Source organism: Podarcis melisellensis, assembly GCF_964234715.1.
Source record: "Podarcis melisellensis genome assembly, chromosome: 10".
NCBI lineage: Eukaryota > Metazoa > Chordata > Lepidosauria > Squamata > Lacertidae > Podarcis > Podarcis melisellensis.
The window spans coordinates 50,491,765-50,516,130 of NC_138542.1; the positions used below are offsets into that span (position 1 = coordinate 50,491,765).

The 24,366-nt window shown below is 42.4% G+C and overlaps 1 protein-coding gene across 1 annotated transcript in view; it reads left to right on the forward strand.

The window, feature by feature from the left end:
• LARGE1 (LARGE xylosyl- and glucuronyltransferase 1) overlaps positions 1–24,366 on the forward strand; it is a 313,681-nt gene that overhangs the window by 279,531 nt on the left and 9,784 nt on the right. The window contains exons 11-13 of the mRNA XM_081928248.1: positions 6,365–6,528; positions 13,790–14,068; positions 23,524–23,670. Of these exons, the coding sequence (XP_081784374.1) occupies positions 6,365–6,528; positions 13,790–14,068; positions 23,524–23,670 (590 nt within the window). The remainder of the gene's footprint in view (positions 1–6,364; positions 6,529–13,789; positions 14,069–23,523; positions 23,671–24,366) is intronic.

Sequence of the window (24,366 nt, forward strand, 5' to 3'; positions counted from 1 at the left end):
TGCACTTCTAAATTGGTCAACTTGATTCAAAGGATTGTTTGCTTTCAGCAAGCTGAAGTTTTTTTAAACAAAATATAAAAACACAGCATAGAACCACATAAGTTAAAGTAAATTGATATAAGCAGACAACCAACACTACTATTTGTATATGGGCACACATACAAAAAAGTCCCCTTTCCTCTAAATGGATAGCCACAGAAGAGCCACAGCAGGTATGTATTTTGGCTAGCCATAGGGGGGAAAAAACAGTGAAAGCTGTAAAGGCAAAGCACGGCATGCTTGCTGTGTGAGAGAGAAAGTTTATAACCATGCAGAACATGGAACACAGAGTTCTGTGGCTATCAGAGCAATCCAAGCCCTGTTGTTTGAGGTGGGGGGTTGGATTGGGCAGAGGTGTTTCCCTACACAACTGTGCTAGCTAATCCAGCCTCCATCCAGTCACTGCCAACTGAGTGGCCAAAGGAGCATGCCATCAGTACAGCACTTCCCTTTCCAGTGAGTAAAAAATGCCACCAGCCAGATTCTCACTGGAAGTGGAAGAGCTTGGAACAGGCCGTTATGGGGATGTTGAGTTGGAGGGACAAAAATAGCCTAGATCCCAAACCAGTTCCACTGATGTGACAAGATGCCATCAGGCCTGATATGAGCCCAATCACTGCACCACTTCTAGGCTGGTGCAGCAATCTTCATGCCACCCACTTTCTACCCCAACAGCTGTAGCTCAGTGGTAGAGTACCTGCCTTGCATGCAGAATGTCCTGAGTTCAATCATCAGCTTCTCCGTGTAGGGTAGGAGAGACTCTTGTTTGAAACCCTGGAGAGCCACTGCCAATTCGTGTTGACAATACTGACCTAGATGGACCAGTGATCTGACACAGTACTGGGCAGCTTCCTGTGTTCTTCACCCTGCATAACAGGGCTGTGGATGCAGTGGTTTGAACGGTACTGGAAGTTGGGAAGGAGACAGAAGTGTTGACTAGAGAGCAGGGTTCCTGTGCTTGTAAATTGTTGGGAAGAGATAATTTCGGATGATGCACTTGTCCTGCCTCAGTGTTTTGGGGGAGAGAAATACCAGACCTGTCAACAGCCCCTCTTCTGTGCAGTTACTGAAGATTCAGAAAGGTTCAGAAACCTCATCCTCCCTGGTATTTCACCATAAGCTGTAAAACTATGACCGCCTACTGGCATTAATAATAATCCTCCTTTCAAAAGAGGGAGCCATGTTAATTAGAGCAGTAAGAGCAGCTCTGCAAGTGCAAGACCTTAAACTGGTTTAGAAGGAGATTTGTGCTCATTGCTGTTATGAGATGTTGGGGGAGAGTTTTAAGCTTTTCTTCCCCTAATTAAAAAAATCCATTTGCAAAAGAAGTTGGAAGTTACTGTGCACTGAAAGATAACTGTATCCATCAAGGACAGCCTTTAATCTCACAATTAGGTCCATGCGGACAAGCAAGCCAACTCAAGACATTTTGCTGCCTGAGGCAGAGCAGCAGATAGCTTTTTCCTCCCGTGTCAGGGTGCACAGTTCCCAAGGCTGGTCAAGTTATTTTGGCACCTGAGGCACAAAATCCCACAAGCACCTTTCTCCCTTCCCAGCAGTACAAATTCAGTACAGTAATAAGTTAAATAACCATCAGTTTGCTGCCCTTTCATGTCACCTAAAACTAGCTGCCTAAGGCAGCTGCCTCCTTCAGCCTAATGGTAGGGCCCACTCTGTACAAGACCCCCAGGCTATAAATATTTCTTTGAGGAGTTGTTGTTTTCAGCTTTAGTAGCTAATTAACATACTGAGAATTCTAAAACAGAAGGTTGGCCATGGTAGGCTTAGCTTGTCCTTTGACTTGGGCATGTCTAGTGCAAATTTCTTCTCCTCCTCCTTTGAATAAGAGAAAGCTGTGTTGTGTTATAATCTGCATTTGAAAGACCACCTCAGTTTGTGGCGTGGTGCACAAGGACCTGCTGTCTGGAGGTAGAAGACCCAAAGTCCCCTTGAATATTCAGAATTAGCTGTGCAATCGTTTGGCCCATTTTCCCTTATGGCTTGTGTAAATATTAATATATCATGAAGCCGCTTGGAGAACTTTGAAAGGCTAGAAACTGGCTATAGAAGAACAAATGTAGCAGGCGACTACCAGTCAAAAGGTGAACATATGCAATTTGTCACATCAGCTTTCAGTTGATTGCATGTACAGCAAACCAGCCCTCATGCAGTAGAATTTGTTTCACGGACTATTGTGTCTTCTTCTTTAAGGTTTTTTGTGATAGACAGCAAGGAGCAGCTAATCAACTGTCTAGGTAGATGGATTCTGTCTTTCTAAACCACAGACCGGGAGTCACCCTCCACCACTGATGTTGTTAGGTTACAGTTTCTAATGTCTCTGTTCATTGGCCAAGCTGGCTGGGATTCACAAAAATGGAGTCCAACAACACCTGTTGTTGTTTAGTCGTTTAGTCGTGTCCGACTCTTCGTGACCCCATGGACCAGAGCACGCCAGGCCCTCCTGTCTTCCACTGCCTCCCGCAGTTTGGCCAGACTCATGTTTGCAGCTTCGAGAACACCGTCCAACCATCTTGTCCTCTGTCATCCCGAGGTGGTTGGACGACACCTAGAAGTCCACAAATTCCCCATCCCTAGTCTAGGTCCACCTCAAAAGCAGTTTCCTCTGATCTGAAGTTGAGACGCATGCCCCAGTTCACTGTCCAAATAACTAAGTTAGAAAATATCCTTTATCTCCTCTTATTTTCTTTTTGAGCTGGTAGAAATCTGTATCTCTTTGGTAGTTTTTTGTTTTGTATTTCTTACACCTTCTACATTATTTTATTCAAAATCTAATGAAAGTAGTTGCTACCTGTATCTGTGGAACCATTCTCGGGGGGAGGGGGTTCTTGAAGGAGGATTGCAAGGGCTTTAAAAATTATTCCAGCTTAATATGTACAATCAGGAAGAAACTGACTACTTGGACAGCTGCACGGTCCCCTTTATCTAAAGCTTGTTCTTATACAGTAGTACCTCAGGTTACATATGCTTCAGGTTACATACGCTTCAGGTTACAGACTCCGCTAACCCAGAAATAGTACCTCGGGTTAAGATCTTTGCTTCAGGATGAGAACAGAAATCGTGCTCTGTCGGCGCGGCGGCAGCAGGAGGCCCCATTAGCTAAAGTGGTGCTTCAGGTTAAGAACAGTTTCAGGTTAAGGACCTCCGGAATGAATTAAGTACTTAACCTGAGGTACTACTGTAAATCGAAATCTTCTTACACTTCTTTATATCATGAACAGAAGTTACGAAGATGTTTGCCTAAACACAGCATTTAAAGGGCAAGTCAAATGCATAGGTTGGAACCTGCATTTCATTATAAATTTGGGTATATAACTAATATGTGTATAATTTGGCAAATTTGTTCATGTCCTGCCAGTTTTCTGGTCATGCATTGTAATTTAATAACACTGTAGACACATTGAGGATACAGACTAATTGCATGCATCTTTCACATAGATTAGGCTATAATTATTCAAAATATGAGTTGCATTAATTCTTGCTCTTTGGCATAATTTAAAGAGAATACAAGGATCCTCTTCAGCAGAGTGAGTAGAAGCAGCGTCTGAGGCTTTAGGCCTTGAGTCGAAAAAGTTGCTGAGGTATTTGGAAGTTAAATGTGCTGAAGCCTAAGATACCAAGGAGGCACACAACTTTTATCAAACTTTATGATTTCTTGCTTATCTCTAGATCATCGAGAAACTGAGTAGCGTAACACTCTGGTCAAAATGTATTGGCTTGTCACAAATTGTGTTCAGAAAACTTAAATGTGAAGCATGCCAATTAAAACTTTTGCAGACTTGGGTAGTATGGGGCTGGCTGGCAAGAGAGACAATGTAGGGCTGGCAGATGCGGCGGCGACACACAGGCTTTCACTACATGTTGTTAATTACATTCCTTCTCCTGGATTTCATATGTGATGCCCTGATAATATTTGAGCATATGTGCTCCTTAAATGAGAAGTTCTCATTGAAAGACAGCACAAACTTTATGTTCAAGCTTGAACACTAATGAAGGGTTTCTGTTGGTCAAAAATACATTTCTGGGCCACCATCTGCAGATCAAAGTGGGGGGTCATATATACAGAATCTGGCCAGCTTTGTATTGGAATTGTCCCTAAGAGACAATTTCCCCCTCTTTTTTTGCATCCTGGGCTCCTTCGAGAGGAAGGGCAGGATATAAATTTAATTAATTAATTAATTAATTAATATATTAATATAATGTAACATTTCCACTGTGGAAAGATGTTACATAAATATTAAACTTGCATTTGGTCCCCTTCTGGCTTCATCCCACCCCCGGTTAAAATACTAGGGCATGAAATGTGATATTTCTTTATTCCATTCCTCAGCAGTAGTCAGAGACATAATTTAGTCCATAGTGCTATTCCATAGCTCATAATTAAGTTGTTATATCCTTTTATCTTAGAAGCCTGAAGTAATCTGATAATCACTCAGTGACTACCTAGATAATGGCTACTTTGCAATTACCAACTTATAGCTTGGCTATTTGTGAAATTAAAAAAAGAAGAAGATACTATGATATCTCGAAGGAGTGGTATGGTACAGCTCTTCTAACCATTTCTACTTAGGCTGATGAATAGAACTGATAAGGGGAGAATGCTAATGTCTTTCCATGGAAGGAAATTAAGATGTTTCATCTAGTCATTTCTGGCTTTATTTAAAATGTTATTTGTGCTTAGGGGGAATGAAATGAACGAGGGTGTGATGAACTGAGGTTTTCAGTGGTGAATGAAATGTAAGATGATGGAGAATTTGTGCCCACAGTGGTGACTAGAGTAGGGCAGAGGAAGAGAGGAAGAGACACATGGAGACAAGGATTGGATAAAATCAGTCATCACTTTATAGACTACAGCTTTCATAATATCTGGGCATGACCAATGGTGTGGTGGGTGGGGATGTGTGTGCAACTCAAAGACTTTTTTTAAAGGAAGATAAGGATGCATCTCTGGCCATCAGTTGATCATTTGATGACTGGAGAGAGGACAATAATCCCCCTGCTCAGCTGATCCACAGCTGAGAATGGGAAGAGGGGGTCTGTGCTGAATGTGTCTGCTGGTGGGTATGTCCTCTGTTCGTGCATGAGAAGGTGTGAGGTGACCACACCCACCACTGGCACGGGGCCCTTGGAAGGTTGGCCAAGAGCAAATGCAACCCCCAAACTATAATCAATTCTTCTTCTGTTTTGTTTGGTGAGCCATTTAGTCAAGCATGAATTTTGATGGCTCTTTGAAAGAAAACATATCTGCAGCAGTAGGAACCCTTGATGTGTTTTTTCCAGAATGCCAATGGCATAGCTTTCAAGTACAGTGGTACCTCAGGTTACAGATGCTTCAGGTTACAGACGCTTCAGGTTACAGACTCCGCTAACCCAGAAATAGTACCTTGGGTTAAGAACTTTGCTTCAGGATGAGAACAGAAATTGCCCAGCGGTGGCAGCGGGAGGCCCCATTAGCTAAAGTGGTACCTCAGGTTAAGAACAGTTTCAGGTTAAGAACGGACCTCCAGAATGAATTAAGTTCTTAACCTGAGGTACCACTGACAGAAACTGGAGTATTTGGTACACTGCCTAAAAGTAAGTCTTGCTATATCACTGCTGCAACAAGGCTGGATCCAGAACGGCATATACAGAGACAGAGGCATAATTTTGCCAGCACAGATGTCTTCAGAAAGTTAATAGAAAGTAGTTCATAGAAGTTCATAGAAAGTTCGTAGAAATACATGTTGATATACATGTATTCCCCTTCCAGAGGTTAATCTTTAGCTTCTCTCAAAAACCTTAGATGAGTTGTTGTTATTGTTGTTGTTGTTGTTTTTTCCCTATCTTGGCTAGTTTCCACTGACATACCCAGTGCTTCTGGAAGGGCTTTACTTTGCATGCAGATGGTTCCAGGTTCAATCCCTGGCATCTCCAGGTAGGGCTGGGAATGTTTCCTGTTTGAAAACCTGGAGAGTCACTACCCATGAGAACTACTGAATTAGCTGGACCAATGATCTGATTCAGTATAAGGCAACTTCCCATGTTCCTTTAAAAAGGTTTATTTGTGCTGATGGCCACTATAAAAATATACTTGGTTAATGAGTTCTGTAAGTTAATTATGCATTGTGTAAAGTAGGCCTTCTGTTCCTTTTAGGGTCTGTAAGTTAGATGACTTTGGGATCTGCAAGAAAGTTCATACATGCAACGAATGAAAGTGACAAGATGCTAGTGAGGCACCTAATCTTAACAAACAACTACCCTTCACTAAAAGAGATTTAGTAATATATATACTTGTGGTTTCCCCTCCACTACCCTACCCCCACTACAGCTCCAGAAACAGCTGTCTGAGTTGGATGAAGATGACCTGTGCTATGAGTTTAGACGGGAGCGTTTCACTGTCCATCGCACCCACTTGTATTTTTTACACTACGAGTATGAGTCTGCTCCAGACAACACTGATGTAACACTGGTGGCTCAACTCTCAATGGACAGGTAAGAAATGCCATTTTATTATCCCACCAAGAACTCTGGAAAATGCAATTAGCACCAGCTAATGAGTTCAAGAAAATTTCACAAGGTCTTATGTCAGTGGGGAAAAGAACATTTGGGATTCACTGACAGTAAATGAGTGCCATTTTCTTTTCTTCTTGTGGAAAGCATCAACAGTTGTTTTGTACAGAAAGAGGGACATGATGAGTCAGAGACTTCAGTGCTCAGGTGCAGGGTAGGAAGTTACGACCCTGGAAATGGCCTGATCTACCCTATTGGTAGTTAACTGATCATCATCATCAGTTCCCCATGTTCAAAGTGCTATACAGGACAGGCAACATAAGCACAGCAATTCATACTTATGGTACATGACAATGCTGTATAACAATGTCAATCCAGCCATTATAGTTCATTTAAAATACATCAAAAGTGTAAATGAGCGTAAAAAAACATGTGGTGAGTCAGGAAAGGAAAGAACCTAGATAATGTTGATTGTTGACTCAAGCAGAGGGTTTTTGTTAGTTCTCCCATATCTTCTGTACCATATGACATACTTGCTTTGCTGGGGATTTTACAAAATAGGTTCTTTGTTCTACAGCATATGTAGACCTCTCCATTTGGTCCATAAGGGTGTTTAGGCCAAGCCATGCCCACCCTGGTGCCATATATGATGTTAGGAGTGGGATAGTCAAAGGTGAGTCTTGGATTAAAGGGGTTTTGATGCTTGCAAAGCCTCTTGAGTCGTGCTTCTCAGGGGAGTAATTCTTCTCAAGGAAAGATGCACACTTGTACTGCGGGGTGGAGGTGGAAATCAAGTTCTGGCCCACGAGCCAGATCCTCTTCCATGCTCCTGTCCTAGAGCTACCGCTGTCCTTGATAGCCCATGCTTTCTCTGTCTTGCTTTTGCGTTGGGCACACTCGTAATTTTCTTTGAGCAGAAGCTGTATTGAGCTGGCAATTTTTATCCTGTCAAATTTGGTGTTTAAGCGGCTGCATCCCGAGAGCCTGGATAAACCCGGAATGTGCATTCACAGAGATTTCAAGCAGCCTGTAAAATGTGCATCACTTCTGTTCAGAAACCAAGAGCATCTCATCAGAATTGCAACATCAGAATCCCCACATCCCAATACCTGAGGCCCTCCTTCCTCCCTGCTGTTGGTAGAGTTAGTTCTAGGAAGGAAGAGGCCCATCTTCAAAAGAAGCAAGCAGCCAGCACTGCATTAGGCAGAGCACATACCTAACAGGTACATGAGGCATGTGCAACACCTCTGTCCCTCTAGTTGACTACACAGAAAGGTCAGTGTTCCTCCACAGGGAGACCCTAGGAACTTAGGCTGACTAAATGCAGAAATGAGCATAAGCCCACAAAAACCACTGCACTGTTTGGCTGCTAGCTTATGCATCTAGCACATTCAGTCATCATGCGCCACATTCACCAGCGTCTGTTCTATTGATTTTTAATTTGGAAAAACATTTCTTGGGGTGGTGGGGTTTTGGGCTTTCGTGTGGGCCTTTTGAGTTAAACAAAGATGAAGAAAAGAATCTCACACAAATCCTGTGTGAATGCCACAATGAATTAGAGAAGGAAATGAGGCTGTGTATGTTTTCCCTCCAGGATTTTAATTCAAAGGAGCGAACTGCAGCTCAGCACTGTTTTGCTGGCAACAATGCAGCAGTTGAGCATCTGTTTCGCTTTTTTGGATCCATTCAGGGAACACGCTGTATTGATAGACAGGGATGCCCATCTTTATTCAGAAAGGAGAAAGCAATTGGCCTGACATGAGAAAAAATAATCTTTCCACGCACTGTTAGTAAGTTGTTGTTATTCATTGATTCGGGTTGGAGATTCTCTCTTTCAGCTAAAATCAATAAATAATATCCCTACCAAAGAAGCTTTTAGCCATTTTATTTCCTCTTGCACCTTTCAGTTGTTTTTCACTATCTTTTTTAAACTGTTTTTCTTTATTACATTCCTCCCACAACACTTGTATTGTGTGTTATTGTCATTGGCAAGGAGAGGTGCAAATACTAGTAATAGATGAGGCTATAGCATTTGTTCTTTCAGTGAATGCTGTGAAGAGAGTGGGCTAGATGCTTTGAAATGTCTCTCCTCACCACCATCCGTAGCAGAGCTATTTTGCAGTGCTCGTGCAGCACGATCCCTGGGAGTGTTGCTGCTCCCTGGTCAGTTGATGTCGCTGTGCTGGCCTCATCTAGAGGGCAAATCAGCAACATGCTAGGCCTATGGGGGCAATGCTTTGGGGTGCAGACCTGAGAGAAGACTTTCTCATTTTTCTAATCCCAAATTCAGTTTTCCACACTTCTGCAACTATTTGTGATTTAAAAAAAAACAACCTCATGTAAATTATCAGCATTTAAGTGTGAATTTTTCCTAAAATACATGCCTGTATGCAGTTTTACGAAGTAATGCTTCTTAATATGATGCATTTTTGTATCTTATTTTCACCGATATATACATTTTCATGCACATTTTACTCTAGTATATGCACTTCTGTACACATTGTTTGACTGGAGGACTGCATTGAAACATTTGGGAAGGTGTGAGTTTTGAAGGATGGACTGTGCTGTGGTTCCCAGATGGTTTCCAAAAATGCAGATTTGGTAGATTCACCTATAAAGGCATGTTTAACCTACCCATTCCCGTGAGACACCATTGCTGCAAAATACCATCCCTAGAAGCAGCCATACCATACCGCTGATCAGCTGTTGTGGAGGAGACAGAGTGTCATCTTGAACTCTTGCAGTCCGCAACAAATCTCTATGGCCCTCTCCACAAGCCCAGAGATGGTGGTTGCTGAATGATAGCATTTGGAGGACCAACAATCTGCCTAGGCATTGAATCGCCAAGCAGGCCAACAAAATACTAGCCAGGTAGTAATCCTATATCCTTCCACTCCCACAGGTAAACTTCTGCAGTATGTCAGACACCCTGAAAGGGCCCAGGGACCCTGCTAGACTTTTCCATGACCACACTGAAGCACTTGGGAGCTTTATCTAAAATCAGTTCCATCCATCTGTGCTGATTGTCTGCTTTTTGTTGCATAATAAGGAAGAGAAATCCACTGTGCTTTTTACTGTATATTTTTTAACAGCATCATATGTTTTATTTATGATTCCTATCACGGCCTAGCGAAAGCTTTGCACATACCTTTGGGGGTGTTTTTGTTTGTATCGATCCCTATTTCTAATTTAAGTGTGTGTCACACCCAATAATAACCATCATTTCAATAATAGATTAAAAAAGGAGAAAATAATGATTCAGGTATAGACTAGCAAACGTAATCTCTGGTATCTAGGGAAGCAAAGCTTCTTGGATGTCATCAGGATCATTCAGAACTGCAGGGAAAAGCTATTAATGTTGAAATCAGAATTTATATTTGCCGGTTTGAACATGTTATTTCTTTCTGCTGCAAAGCTTAGGAAAGATGGCGTGAGAAGAAAACAATTATTATTATTTTTGATTACTGTAATGAAGAAAAAAAGATTCTTTTGCCTCATTAATAGGGAGGTTATAGTAGTAGGGATTTGGAAAATGCAGAAGAAAATCTGCCATGTCTTGATATTTTAGGGGGATTGGGATTTGTTTTTTGAGTGGTTTCTCTGCTTTCTCTTTAGATTAATAAAATAAGAGGTTTGGTTTAGCAAACACTTGTTCACTTCCTTATGGCTGCTCTAGTTATTCTTGCTACAGAGGATGAGGACCGTGACTAGGCAAGATTTAATTCAGCGATATACATGGAAAATGTTATGTTGTAGATTTAGGGGGGATCCCCCAAAAACCCCTGAAATTTAATAATTGGTAGGATTTTGATTATTTGAAGGGAAGATTGCAGGCCAGGGCCTCACTTGGGATAGAGGCATTAACATGACAAAAGGTGTTGATGGCCCATCAAAGGGAATTCTTGGACCTGGACAGGGGTTGCCATAGTGATGGGGTATTTGAGGTATCAGGAAAAGAGAGTCTTTAGAGCAAGGTGTGCTGGGAAGAAGGAGGGAGAGAAAAGACTGGGATCCATCTTGGGCAGGCTGGTTGAAGGCTGGCTAGGAGAGATGTCTTTGACTCCAGGGCTGCACTGCTGCAAGTCCCTCTTGAAATGACCATGCCAAAAGATCTGAAATCTCTCCATGCAGACTGAAGGTGTAAATAGGTGAATAAATCATATTTCTTAAAGCTATGGCAATCTCTACCGTGTCTCAATTCTCCAAAGCAACACAGACCCTGGGTGAGTGCCTGGAACCCCCTGGTATCTTGCTACAGAAGTAAGGGTAGCACCCAACTTCTGTAACAGCTATTGGCTTTACATTTTTCATTTTAATCTAAAACACCATTCAGCTACACATACAGAAGAACTTCCTTATGTGATAGAAGACTTCTGCATCCCACCACACTCTGCCCCTTTGGAGTGTGTTTACTTAGGATTCACACATGTAATCAGTGGCTAGTTTTCCTGAACATTTACCAAAGAGGAAAAAAATAGCGGAGCCTCAAGTCACCCTTGAGAGCAGCCTGCCAGCAAGTTCAGTTGCCACAAATGCCATTCCCCAAACTTTTCACCTTCAGCTTGGCAACTGGAAGACCACAGGGATTTCCAGAGCTGAGATTAGGTTCACTGGTGGCCACTTACTGACCCCTGGGTAAAGAATAATTAATTTGCCTCAATCCATTCCAATGTTCACTTGCACTTTTGTCTGGTATTTTCCATTCTACTGCAATTGTTTTAATTTTGCACAAGTGGTTCTTCTGTTTTGTCATCAGCTGATGCATAAATATCCTTTTATTATACATATGTCATACAGTATGATAGACACACATATCTCAGCAATGTCTACAGATCAGTTATCTTATGTGTGTTCCATTTCAAAGTGGACTTGTGGCACCATAAAAACAAAGTGGGTGTATGACTGAAATCCTAACCATGCAGTCCTAACCATGTCTACTCAAAAGCAATCCCCATTGAATTCAATGAGGCTTACTCCAGGGCAAATGGAGTAGCATTGCAGCCTGTCTCCCTATCTTGATTCCATAGTTCAATATAAACTTGTCACCCTGCACTGTTTTCCTCACTCCGACATTTGGGAGAGACAATTTAGCACCCTGTTGATATTTTGCTCTTTCTGTTCTAGATTGTATGGATTCCTGTTGACATATTAAATGTTTTACAGGCACTCCTCTTCACTCAGTGCAATGCCACTTAATTACACATAGATCATTTAATTGCAACATTTTATTTCATAAATACATATTTTATACAGAAAATGGTTGCATGCATTTATCTGCTAAAACATAAAACTCAATTTATGTTTTAAATGTTTATACTAAACATGATTTTGTGTTTGACAGCTTGAAATCTGTTTTTGTGCCATGTAGAAAAGAACAATAATGATGTGTTCCTTTGGTTTTTAAATCCACAGTACAAAGGGGATTGAATAGGCCTGTATAGGCTGCCACTAGCAAATAACTAGAAGCTATAAGTCAACAACTTCAGTGGGGGGGGGTGAAATTTGTCTGTGGCTGGGGCAAGGACACTTAATATTTTAAAACAAAGATTTAGGGGATAGATGGAGGGTGCAAAATGAGCAGTAAAATCCAGTTGGTTCCCCCCTACTTTGACAGAGAGACTTTAATCGAGGAACACAGATGAAGTGTACAGAAAGCAAAAGAGATCACGTCTTCCCATATTAAAAGAGCCCTAATGCATTCAATTTTTAAAAAAATCACAGTAAGAAGCGGATTTTAGTCCTTGTTGACTGTCTCTAGCAACAAACAACTTATATGCAGTCAAAAAACAACACTTCTAAAAAAAAGAAAATTGCTGAGGCACCTGTCAGGACAGCAGCAATTATACATCAATGAATATGTAAATAGTGTCTATTGCAAAGCAATTTATGCATCTATTTATGTATAATGTGAATATGTTAAAAAGAACTGAGGCAAGCATCATTCATAGGAAGAATCTGTGCCATGATGGGGGTCAAATGGGCAGGTGGAAAGAAATCCACTTGAAAGTCTAGTCTTGATTTCAAAAGATTCTTCCTACATCTCTACCCCAGCACATGCACATGATTTCAAAAAACAGAAAGGATTAATCTGCATTAACATCAGCAGCTAAGTACTTCAGTTCTATGCAGCCACATCAGTGTGGTTCTAGTTGCTATTGAACAATGCTGGGTTAAAAAAACACAGTTGTTTTAAGGTTATCTGGGATTTTAAAAATTCTGTTTTTATTGTATGTTGTCTACAGTTGGAAAGGTAGTTCGAAATTCTATATTATCATTATTATTACTGCAACTACTTTGCAAACTCCACAAAGAAGCAAGAGCACCAAGGGGTGTTATTTGGAAAGAGCACTCTACCACTTTTTGGGCAGAAGTTGTTACACTCTACCACAATCCCCACCGTGACTTTTCAAAGCATTAAAGAGCAACCAAGCCATCTGCATTCAACAGCAAAGTGTGGCCGACCAAATAAAAACTCAACAACACTATGGACACATCCAACTGTAGTTCACGGAGCTAAATAAGTGATAAACTGCGGGAATGAATGTTGAAACAGAAATTCAATATAAATTCAACTCCTTGTGAATTTACCACTTAATAACAACCAATAAATGTCCTAAGTAAATATTAGTAACCTGAGTAGGGCTCCCTGAAGTACTGCAGCTTCCCACAGCTAGGAAAACTTATATAAATATAAAAGCAGCATAGCTAACATTTCTTTCCTTAGCAGAAAATACAACAGCAATGAATGAAGCAATACAATGTAGTGGTAGGCACTTACTCTTGAGTATACCATTGCCTTCCCCAACCTGGATTGTTGAGGATTACAACTTCTGTCAGCTAATCAGCACAGTACCAGGTTGGGGAAGACGTAACAAACAATTACCTATTTTATTACTTAAATGGTTTCATTCTTTCAAAATATTGAAGGTGATTTTTGCCTCTCCAATGATTCCAAAGGACCTCATCTGCTGCATCTCCCCCTTCCTTGTTCTCTGTGATGGGACAAAATCTTTAAAAATAATGTTTCTTTTATTCTAGAGAAGATGTAAAATGTACCAATTTTTAGTTAGTCTTTGAAGCTCCCATTCCGGAGATGGATCTCCAAGTGATCTTTCGACTTCAAAGTATCAACATATGTGGAAATATTTGCATGGAGGTTACCCAGTACAAGAGTTTAAACAGAAAAGGGGAACATCCTGGTGGTAAAAAATTCTCTGTTCTAACCCTTCCTTTCTTCTCTTAGACTCCAGATGCTTGAAGCTATCTGCAAACACTGGGAAGGACCAATCAGCTTGGCACTCTACCTTTCTGATGCAGAGGCACAGCAGTTTCTGCGCTACGCTCAAGGCTCTGAGGTCCTCATGAGCCGTCACAACGTTGGATACCACATAGTGTACAAGGAGGGCCAATTTTATCCGGTGAACCTCCTACGGAATGTGGCAATGAAACATATCAGCACGCCATACATGTTCCTGTCAGACATTGACTTCTTGCCTATGTATGGACTCTACGAGTACCTCAGGTAAGCACATGAATTTTTCTGGCAGGGTCACAAGAGTCAAGCCATTGGTCCATCTAAATCAGTATTTTCTACAGTGACTGGAAGCAGCTCGCCAGGCTTTCAGAAAGCGAGTCTCTCTCGGCCCTACATTTCATTTCATTTATTACTTATTTTTTATTAAATCTGCTGCCCTTCATCCGTAGATCTCGGGAGAGTTCACAACATAAAATTACAATATAAAAAAACACAAGATACGTAAGAAAATTAAGGGGGAAAAACCCAAACCAATAATCTCCCCCTTCCGCAACACAATCAGCTAATGGCCTAGTTAAAGAGGAACATCTTTGTCTGGCGATTAAAAATGTATAATGAAGGTGCCAGCTGAACCTCCCTGAGGAGAGCAGTCCACAAACAGGGAGCTACTGCAGTAAAGGTCCATTCTCACAATACTCTCCACAGAGGCGGAGCTAGTTGCTCCAGCACCCAGGGTTGGGGGCAGGGTGAGCATCCCAGGGGGCGAGACGCCCATTGCGGGCTGCTTCCTGGGCGGGGGGTGGCGAGAGGCAGCCGTGCCACTTTGCCAGCAGCCTTCCTCCCTTCCTGCTTCCTTTTGACAGCTTGGAGGAGGCTCCTCCCGCCCCCAGAAGCAGCCCGGGAGCAGGGGGCAACAGCGTGCCACCCACCCGCAACTCCCAAGCCTCCCCCGAGCTGTCAAAACGAAGGGGCAAGGTGGCGCAACTCCGCCCCTTCCTCCGACAGCTCAGGGTAGGCTTGGGAGTCGCGGACGAACAGCACGCCGAATGTCGCCCCCCTCAGTGATGACACCTGGCGTGGACCATCCCCCCTTCCTCTGTCCCTGACTCTCCAGACATCTCATGGAAGAGGCACACAAAGAAGGGCCTTAGAAAATGCTCTCAGGGTAGGTTCATATGGAGAGAGGTGGTCCTTGAGGTATTGCGGTCCTCAGCTGTTTATAGGTCAAAAACAGCACTTAGAATTGGACCCGGAAACTAATTGGGAGCCAGTGCAGTCGGACCAGGATCAGTGTAATATGCTCAAACCTGTCTTAAGCAACCTGCCCACCAAATTCTATACTAGCTGAAGTTTCTGAACCTTCAGAGGCAGCCCTGTGTATAACACATTGTGGTCATCTAACCTAGAGGTTACCAGAGCATAGACAACATAAGTTAGTCTATCCCTGTCCAGATAGGGGTGCAGCTGGGCTACCTGCCAAAGCTGATGGAAGGCAAACCATGCTACAGAAGATTTATTTATTCATTCATTCATTCATTCATTCAATGGGCACTTTGATAAAATATGTTGAAGTGGCTTGCAACATACAAAATATAATAAATTCAGTTGATAAATTTCCATAAAGCATAATTAAATTGCCCTGTGTCCCACCCATCCCGCAGCCACCAGGAAACAAGAATATTATAGATTATTCAATGCAGTGTCACACAGAACAGTTCGTGATAGTAGAAATGGTCAAACTTAAATATTACAAAACATGAAGTTGTGTTCAAAATTTTGACTCTAGATAATATACTCCAAAGGGAGATTGTGAAAGTCTCTACCATGAGGCACTTTTAAACATAAAAATGCTCAAAAGCTATACTAAATGTACAATCACATCCTGAAATGGCATGGAAATGGACCGAGTGCCCCACAGGTCTCTCCCATCTCTGATATCTATTCTTCTAGGATGTCTTTAACAAGAGGGGATGTGAAAAAATGTTATTGAAGTTGTTATCTCCCTGACATACTGTTAACCCAGCACTGTACCTTGAAAATGGAGCTGTGATCCAAGCAGGTTAGATAAGTGATTGAAAGATAAGATCTTGTCAAAGCAGAATAATTACTACACTGAACTTTGGAGGTGGGGGGAGTGACTTCAATGTGTACGGTAGTATTGCAATAAATATGAACAATTTGGGTTTTGTGGTCTTCAGACCTCTGCTCTATTTACATGGCTTCTCTTAATGGAGATTCCTCCCACCCTTTACCTTCTTCCAATACATGGAACAAGGAGGACACCATGTGGTCAGAAAAAGGATCCAATATCCTTGAATTTCATGAGCTGCTTCTTTTAGAGAGGGATGTTGTTGTTTTTACCCAACTTTCACCAAACACATTTTTACTCCTATCACATCTTCTTTTTCTGACCATATCCATTTTAATACATGTGATAGATTATCCTGATAGATACTTTTTATTCCTTATTTGCCGTCTGCAGTTTAGCTGAAAGTTTTATGAACCACTTCACTTTCTCCAGTTTGGGATTCCATGTTCCAGACCACCTTGGCCAAGGACAATGTGTGCATTCTCAAACTCAGCTGAGCAGAATCTACTGTCCTTGCAACAGGCCCTGCTCAGGAACTGTTGCAAGTGCTTAGAGCCAGCAATTTCTGCATATTCGTGTGGAAGAACACACATATTTATGTTGGCTCTGGAAAGTGAGATGTGAGCTGTGTTTTGTGCCTTACAGAGTCTTAGAAAAGTCTTCCAGTTCAAGGTGTTGAACAGGCAAACCAACTTATTGATCAGAAAATAGATACTGAATAGAAAAACCATCTAATTTTAGGAGTCCACGATCCACTTTGGTCCTTTTCTGTCGCATCTTGAAATGTAGTTATTACATGTCAATTTGTGGCATTGCCCTCTCTTTTGCTCCATTGCTTATGCCCTAAAATAGAAGGATTCCCTTCCCCTGATAGATGACATACCGCTGGAGAAACAGTCCTGAGGGGGTAATATAAAATATATATTTGATGGGTCATTCTTGAACAATTAAGTTATACTTTGGGTCTCCTGCACCCCTCTGTCCACTGCAGGTGTGAGGAGGAAATTGGAAGCTCCTGTTTTCATTTTTAACTAACAGTTAAACAGTTTAGCATCGTATACAGTTTGTTAGTTATGTCCACAATTTATATACTACTGAACTATGATTGCCTCTAAGTGGTTTACAAGGACACAGTACAAAATTATGCAAATCAACATACACAAAATAGCATAACAAATACTGTGTTCAAAATATCGTAGTAGATCCTAATACCAAGAAATGAAATCCCTGTTTGTCCTAGCCTAGCCTGACAGAAAAGTAAGGAACAATTCCACTTGAAAATAAACTCTGTTATAATTCAATCTGGTTTGACTACATGGACTTACAAAGTTGTCTTCCACTAAATCAGATCCCTTTCCATCCAGCCCAACAGGAAGCAGCTCTCTGAGGTCTCAGGCAGAGACCTTTTCCATCTTCAGTCTTTTGCACTCTAGATCAGGGATGGAGAACTCTTCATGTGGTCCTCTGTATGCTGTTGCACTCCAGTTCCCATCAGTACCAGCCAGCAACTCCAGTGGTCAGGGATGATGGGACCTGTAGTCCAAAGACAAGTGGAGAACCTCAGGTTCCCATCCAATGATGCAAATTCTGGAGGCTGAGTCACCACTTCACTGAGTCATTGCATAGTCATTATTATTGCTTATCGCTTCATCATTTAGCTCATGATCTGCAGTCTGGTCAATACGTAGCTCTTTGTTGAAAGATTGTTACAAGCATGCCTTGGGATTGCAGGGGGCGTGTTGTTGTTTTGAAAAATCATAAATATGATTTTCCACATGCTCTTTCTTTGTCTTTAGAATGTGGGTGAGAAGTAGGTGCTGGAAAGCAGCTATTTATGTGTGAAACCTGAACCAATCTGTTCAGGCATTGTATAGAAATAAATACGTAGCCTGCACAAATCTTTCTACTTCAAACACCCCAGCACATAATATAAATATATTAGAAGTACTGAGTCACACTTGAGTCAGCTTACGGAAGCACTACGTTTAATGCAAGTGCGATCGACCGAAACTGTCCTTAATTGAGCAAACTGGAAAGAAACGTCCACTAAATGAGTTTATATAGATCCTCAGCATGAAGCCTCAAATTCAGATATAATATCCTGAGTCTTAACATAGATCCTTTCCCATTATGAAGCTCGTATACTGTTGACATTCCAGTGCTGCCTAGTAATGGAACCAGGCAGCTCTTCGGCCCAAGGAATAACAAAGTTCACATACTGCTCTCTTCCCATTTCTGGGTGAGGCTTATCTTCCTTAGCTTACACCTCTCATTTTGGCACTTTGGACATAGAATCATAGAATTGTAGAGTTGGAAGGGACCCTGAGGATCATCTAGTCCAACCCCCCGCAATGCAGGAATGTGCAGCTGGATCGAACCTGCAACCTTGGCATAATCAGCACTATGGTCTAACCAACCAAGCTACCCAGTGAGTTGACATAACTGCATTGCAAAATTAGTTAGTCATTTACCACTTGCAACTGTCATGGCCTTGCCCTAAGAACTCTGATAATTATAGTTGGGTGAGGGGCTAAGAATTCTCTTAGAGATTCCTGTCCCACGCTAGAGCTGCGAGAACTTTTGGCTCAACTTGAGGGGAGACAAAACTAAGTCTCTACCCTGCTTTGCTGATTAGAGGGTGGGACTGGGGTGGAGTTTGTGGGTGGCTCGTTAATAGAGTAGGTGCTGGAAAGCAGATATTTATGTGTTCCAGCACCTACTCATAAATATCTGCTTTCCAGCACCTACTCAACTAGAGCCAGGGCTTTTTCGGCTGCGGCTCCAACCCGGTGGAACGCTCTGTCACAAGAGACAAGGGCCCTCCAGGACTTGACATCTTTCCGCAGGGCCTGCAAGACAGAGCTGTTCCACCTGGCCTTTGGTCAGGGCGCAGCCTGACTCCCTCCTTTGGCAATCTTTACAAAACTTTAGTTTATGGTTGCCATCAATTTTGATTTTAATTCATTTTTATAATGTTTTATAATGTTGTACTGTTTTAGTGTTGTTAGCCGCCCTGAGCCCGGCTTCGGCTGGGGAGGGCGGGATATAAATAAAACTTACTATTATTATTATTATTATTATTATTATTATTATTATTATTATTATTAACAGAGTAACTCATTCTTTCTGAACTTTAGGGGGGGTTCCTGATAGCTGCAGGAAATCACTTTTTTGTGTGGTAGCCATCATTTCCCACATTAACACACAATGTCCTCAGATGATGCAACATCTGAAGGCTCTGACCAGATCATAGAGTCCTCCTTCCCAAAGCCTAGCTAGCGCTTGCCCAAGATTAGGAAGGAGGAGGGAGGTCTCCAGGACCCTGCCAGAGCCTCACCCCTCTGTCCCAAAGCCCAGCACCTCCCTTATCCAGCTTTGGGAATGCACCATGAGGGCTGGGATGGGTGTCAAATCTTGGCCTTGCAGAGGGTAACATATTACCAAGGTCTGCCCCTGATCTGGGGCACTGTGGCCAAAGCAAAATGGCAGGTGGGCTCTTGCCACAGGGTCTCTGTTGTCACTATTACGAGGAGCAGCAGGAAAAGGAAGGAAGGAAGGAAGGAAGGAAGGAAGGAAGGAAGGAAGGAAGGAAGGAAGGAAGGAAGGAAGGAGTCAATGTCCCACTGCTGCCAGTGGTGCTCACTGACAGATTCACCACCCAAGTAATCATCTAGATTATCACAATTTGTAGAACTTTAGGAGAGGAATAGTAGGGACTATATGGGAGAGTGGCCTATTAGGAACTTGGTCATGGCAGCAGCTGAAGTGGTTACCAGGAGAGGGACATGACCAACCTTCTCACCATTGGAAACAAAGCTCAGGCTTCCACTGGTGCCAGTGCCGCACACCATGTGCATTTTTAAAGCTGTTCTCTACAACTGTGTGGCTTTATAGATGAGACACGTGCTTAGAGTAGCAATCTGAAGATCCAGCATTACTGCAGTCTTTCTGGAGCAGGGCAGAAATCAGAGCTGTTGAATAATGCTATGACCATAATCATCATCCATATGTACCAAGCATATTAAGAGCAGCCTAGTCATATACCTGTAGCCATTTGACTGCCACTCTAGTGGTACTTTGTCTCCCATTTCTTCTTAACCATTGGTTGCATCTTCCTTTTTACAAAGGACAAGAAAGGGGCAGGGCAGAGTCTTTTTATGCTACTAATGCAACAAATGTCTTAACCTTTTCAAAGTAGTCCCACAATTCCAAAAACAACATCAAACACAAGATGCTATTTCCAAAATACTACTTACGCTGCCTTCAGATGCTTTAGATTAATGCTAAACTGGAGGAGAGCAGGTGCAGTAATAGTACTGCCACGTAGAAAGATTGGTTACAGCTGTGAGGGTATTGGCGGCGAGCCTTTTTGGGCTCGGGTGGCGGTTAGGCATTGGAATAGTGTGTTTGTGATGTGTGGAAGGGCTAGGTGTGGCTATCGCCTACGCCTTCAATTTTGGGTATTCCGTTAAAGGATTGTGTATTCTGTCCGATGCCTGTGTGGTGGGGGGCCATGGCACGACCCTCGGTGACATCAGGGGAGAGCTTATAGTTGGATTAGCATCAACAGGCTCCACCTACTGGTGAATAAACCCCCCTTTTAGGCTCACCCCTCTCTGAGTGGGTAGAGTCAACTGACGTGATCCAATGCCTAAGCCAATACCTTTTCACTTGCTGTAATCAATAAAGTTGTGGCCTTTTCTTGCCCATTAACCTTACATCACGTATCCGTGTGTTTTCATTACACTACGCGGGGATCGGGTCCTCGAACCACAAATACCAACTCTTGTGATATGTGTGCTACAGTTGTTTTGGCCATGCACGCAGACAGATCTTGCAGTGCCCTGATTTGTCATTTGGACCAACATCAGTCATCACACAGTGATCAACGTACAGTTGCAGTGTAGCTTCTGGGTGTCAGCTGGATCACCTGGAAAACTGATTCCCTGGAAATGTCCTGCAAAACCTATCAGCACTTGTAGGAATCCAGTTCTGTCTCCTGTTTGCACAATAAAGCTGAGGGAAGCCTACAGTAATAGCAGAGAAAGTCAAGATAATGATCTACAGATTAGGCCAATATGAAAGCATTTTAACTAGTTTAGCCCCACTGCATTTAATGAGATGCAAATGGCTTCAGTGCACCTTCTTCCTGCTTCAGTACTTTGTGGGTCTTGCCAAGTTCTGTGCCAAATCTACAGAAGAAGGCACAAGTTAAAGCAGTGGGTGGAATCATTAAGAGTGTCACGAACGCTGAATAATTCTGGCAGCTGGAGGAGGCTGGTTGTAAAAGAACTTTCTATTTAGAAGCAGTTGCCTGGGTCAATTAGAATTGATGGAAGGTAGGGGGAGAAGAAATAGAGAAAAAGTACCCAAAACTTATAATGGGAAGCTGATAAAATTCAATAACCTTTGCACACTGACAAGGAAATTTGATGCAGACTCTTCAAACAACTTTCAGAAAAGTTTCCCAAGAGTTACCTCATTTTATGGAACATCTACACAGAGAGGCCTGAGGGGAAATCTTTGATTGGTAACTATTATGAAATCCCCAAAACTTAAAGTTTATTCAGACAATTTACTTCCCAACCCCACAGCAGATGTGACAGCAAATCCTAGGATGTGGCTCGCTTTCATTTGTAATAATCAGAATCTTGAACTTGGAGCTCTTGAGTTTGCTAATATTTCCCTTGGAGGCTCACAGCAGTATCATAAACATCATTACAGTTAATCCTGTTAAGGGGAGCCGAATTTGACATAAGTGGAGAATGAGACTTTATTAAGGAAATGTTTTTTTTAAAAAAAAAATGATGCTGCACTGTTTCTTCTGACAACAGGAGTCAGACCCATGCAGATGTTCTGTCAGCCACCTGTGTGAGCAGAATATGTGTCTATAATGTAATATATGTGGTGTACTGGTTAAAGTGTTGAACTAAGATTGGGGTGACCTGGTTTCAAATCTCCACTCGGCCATGGAGCTCAGTAAGTGATCTTGGGCCTGTCACACTCCTTTTCTCTCAACCTAACCTACCTCCAGGGCTGCCCACTCATGAGGCAGAGTGAAGTAGCTGCTTTGGGTGGTGGAAACCCAAGAGGCAGTTCCCCTGAGGACATCTAGCCACTGCTGGCAGCAGGGAGAGCTCATTGAAATCTTGCAAGATATCACAACACACACAAGATCTCATGAGAATTCAGCAACATTTCAGTGAGATCTCACCAGAAGCTGCCACTGCTGCCACCACCACTTCATGGGTGACGCCGCACCACCCAGGTAAGGGAGGTGGCGCTGTAACACATTCCCATTTTGCCTCACATCGCCCCTACCTCACAGGGTTGCTGTGAGCATACAATGGGGAGAGAAAGAACCATATGTGCCATCCTGAAGGAATTGTAGAATATAAACATAATGAATAAAATATCCCAATCTGCAGGAGACATTTGAATGGCCATTCAAGAAGAAATAACTCAGTTGTTGAGCATGTGTTTTGTAACAACAAGCATTTTTATTTATACCCCACCCATCTTCCAACATAATAAAAACACAGCAAAACGTCCAACATTTAAAGCTTATTGATACAGAGCTGCCTTCAGATGTCTTCGGAAAGCTGTGTAGTTGTCTGTCTGTTTGACTTCTTGTCTCCAGTACCCTGAAGAAGACCATGAGATGTTCAAAACCATACAAGAAAGTGATAGACAACCCATGCTATCTGCCCCCACAATCGACCTCCCTGAGTGAGGGTTTCATTTCCAGCTGTTGCAATGAATATCCCACTATAGCAGGCCTGTCTTATTTGAAGAATCTGAAGAGAAACAGGACAAAAGTCTTTAAGCAGGAATGAAGAATCTGTGACCTTCCAGACATTGTTGGACTACAGCTTCCATCATTTCTGACCATTGGCCATGGTGGCTGGGGCTGATGGAAGAGTCCAGCAACATCTGGAGAGTCACAGCTTTAAAGATATCCAGACTATGGGGTTTGAGCTCAGACTCAAAGCAGTGGAGAATCATCTCATCATGTATGACCTCAGGCATGAAATAACAACTCAATGAGCTCCAGTTTTATTAATGTACAAAATAAAGTTTGATCGGTAATCTCCACCCCCTCTCTGACTGGGAGAGAAAACTGTACAAAGTAAATCTTTCAGAAATAACTCAGGAATTATTAGAGTGTAGAAATGTTGAACACTAATGCTTGTTTGTTTCTAATGTGACTTCCATAGACCTCAGCAACTAAGAAATTGTGTACTTTTAAAAATCCCAATGGCAAAATTAATAGTCTTCCTAACATTTCCTCTTTGAGCAGTGATTTTGCTAGTGCATATGAGCTGTGTGGTAGAGCAGAAGCTGTGCATCTCTTCACAGGGGAATTATGGAAACCACTTTTTGGCCATAACAGGGAAGCCTGGAGAATTGGAAGTACATGCCTCCAGTGATGCCTTTTTTCCACCACTTATCCGCAAAAGCTCCAAATGCAAATGAGAACTTGCAATTTAGACAATGGGTGACTATAACACATGCAATGTACTCACTGGGAGCTAATACCTCTCAACTGTATTTGTTCAGGTAAGTCTTTAAAAAGCTAATTAAAAATTTTGCTAATTGGTTTTGGTTTTTTCTTTTCATTTTTCTCCTCCAGGAAATCTGTTGTCCAACTGGACTTAGCCAATACAAAAAAGGCTCTCATTGTACCTGCTTTTGAGACCCTCCGCTATCGCCTCTCTTTTCCCAAGTCAAAAGCAGAGCTGTTGTCTATGTTGGACATGGGGACCCTCTTCACATTCAGGTACTGCATGCATCTTTTTAAAAACAACACCCACCCACTCACCCACAGTCAGGGAGTACTAAGGCTTTGTTAAAAACATATAAAAGTTTGTGAAAACTCACTCCCACGCTTTATTGCAGGGGTGGGGAGCCTGTGACCCTCCCTAGTTGGACTACAAGGCCTATCCTTTATTATCATTGGCTATGCTGGCTGGAGGCTATAGCTTCCCCACCCTTTTTATTGCTTCATCTCAACCACCAAAACTCATCCCTTTTCCTGCAATATAAGAGGTTCTCCAGATGAGGGAGTCAATAACAATTGCACAATGACCCCTGGGAATGCCTTTGTATTTTTCTTGTTCAAACTTGGTACAAACTTGGTAAAACTGTGAAGATCACTCAGCCTGAGTGATTTCAGTGGAATATATACAGAATGAGATGTACACTAGCATGAAAGGTCCAAGCCATATGGAGCTGCATAAATTGTACTGAATATGGAGCTTTAGCATTTGCCAGCACTGTTCTTTGCCAGTTAAAAAAAGGTAAAGGGACCCCTGACCATTAGGTCCAGTCATGGCCGACTCTGGGGTTGCAGCGCTCATCTCACTTTATTGGCCGAGGGAGCCGGCATACAGCTTCCAGGTCATGTGGCCAGCATAACTAAGCTACTTCTGGCGAACCAGAGCAGCACACGGAAACGGCGTTTACCTTCCCGCTG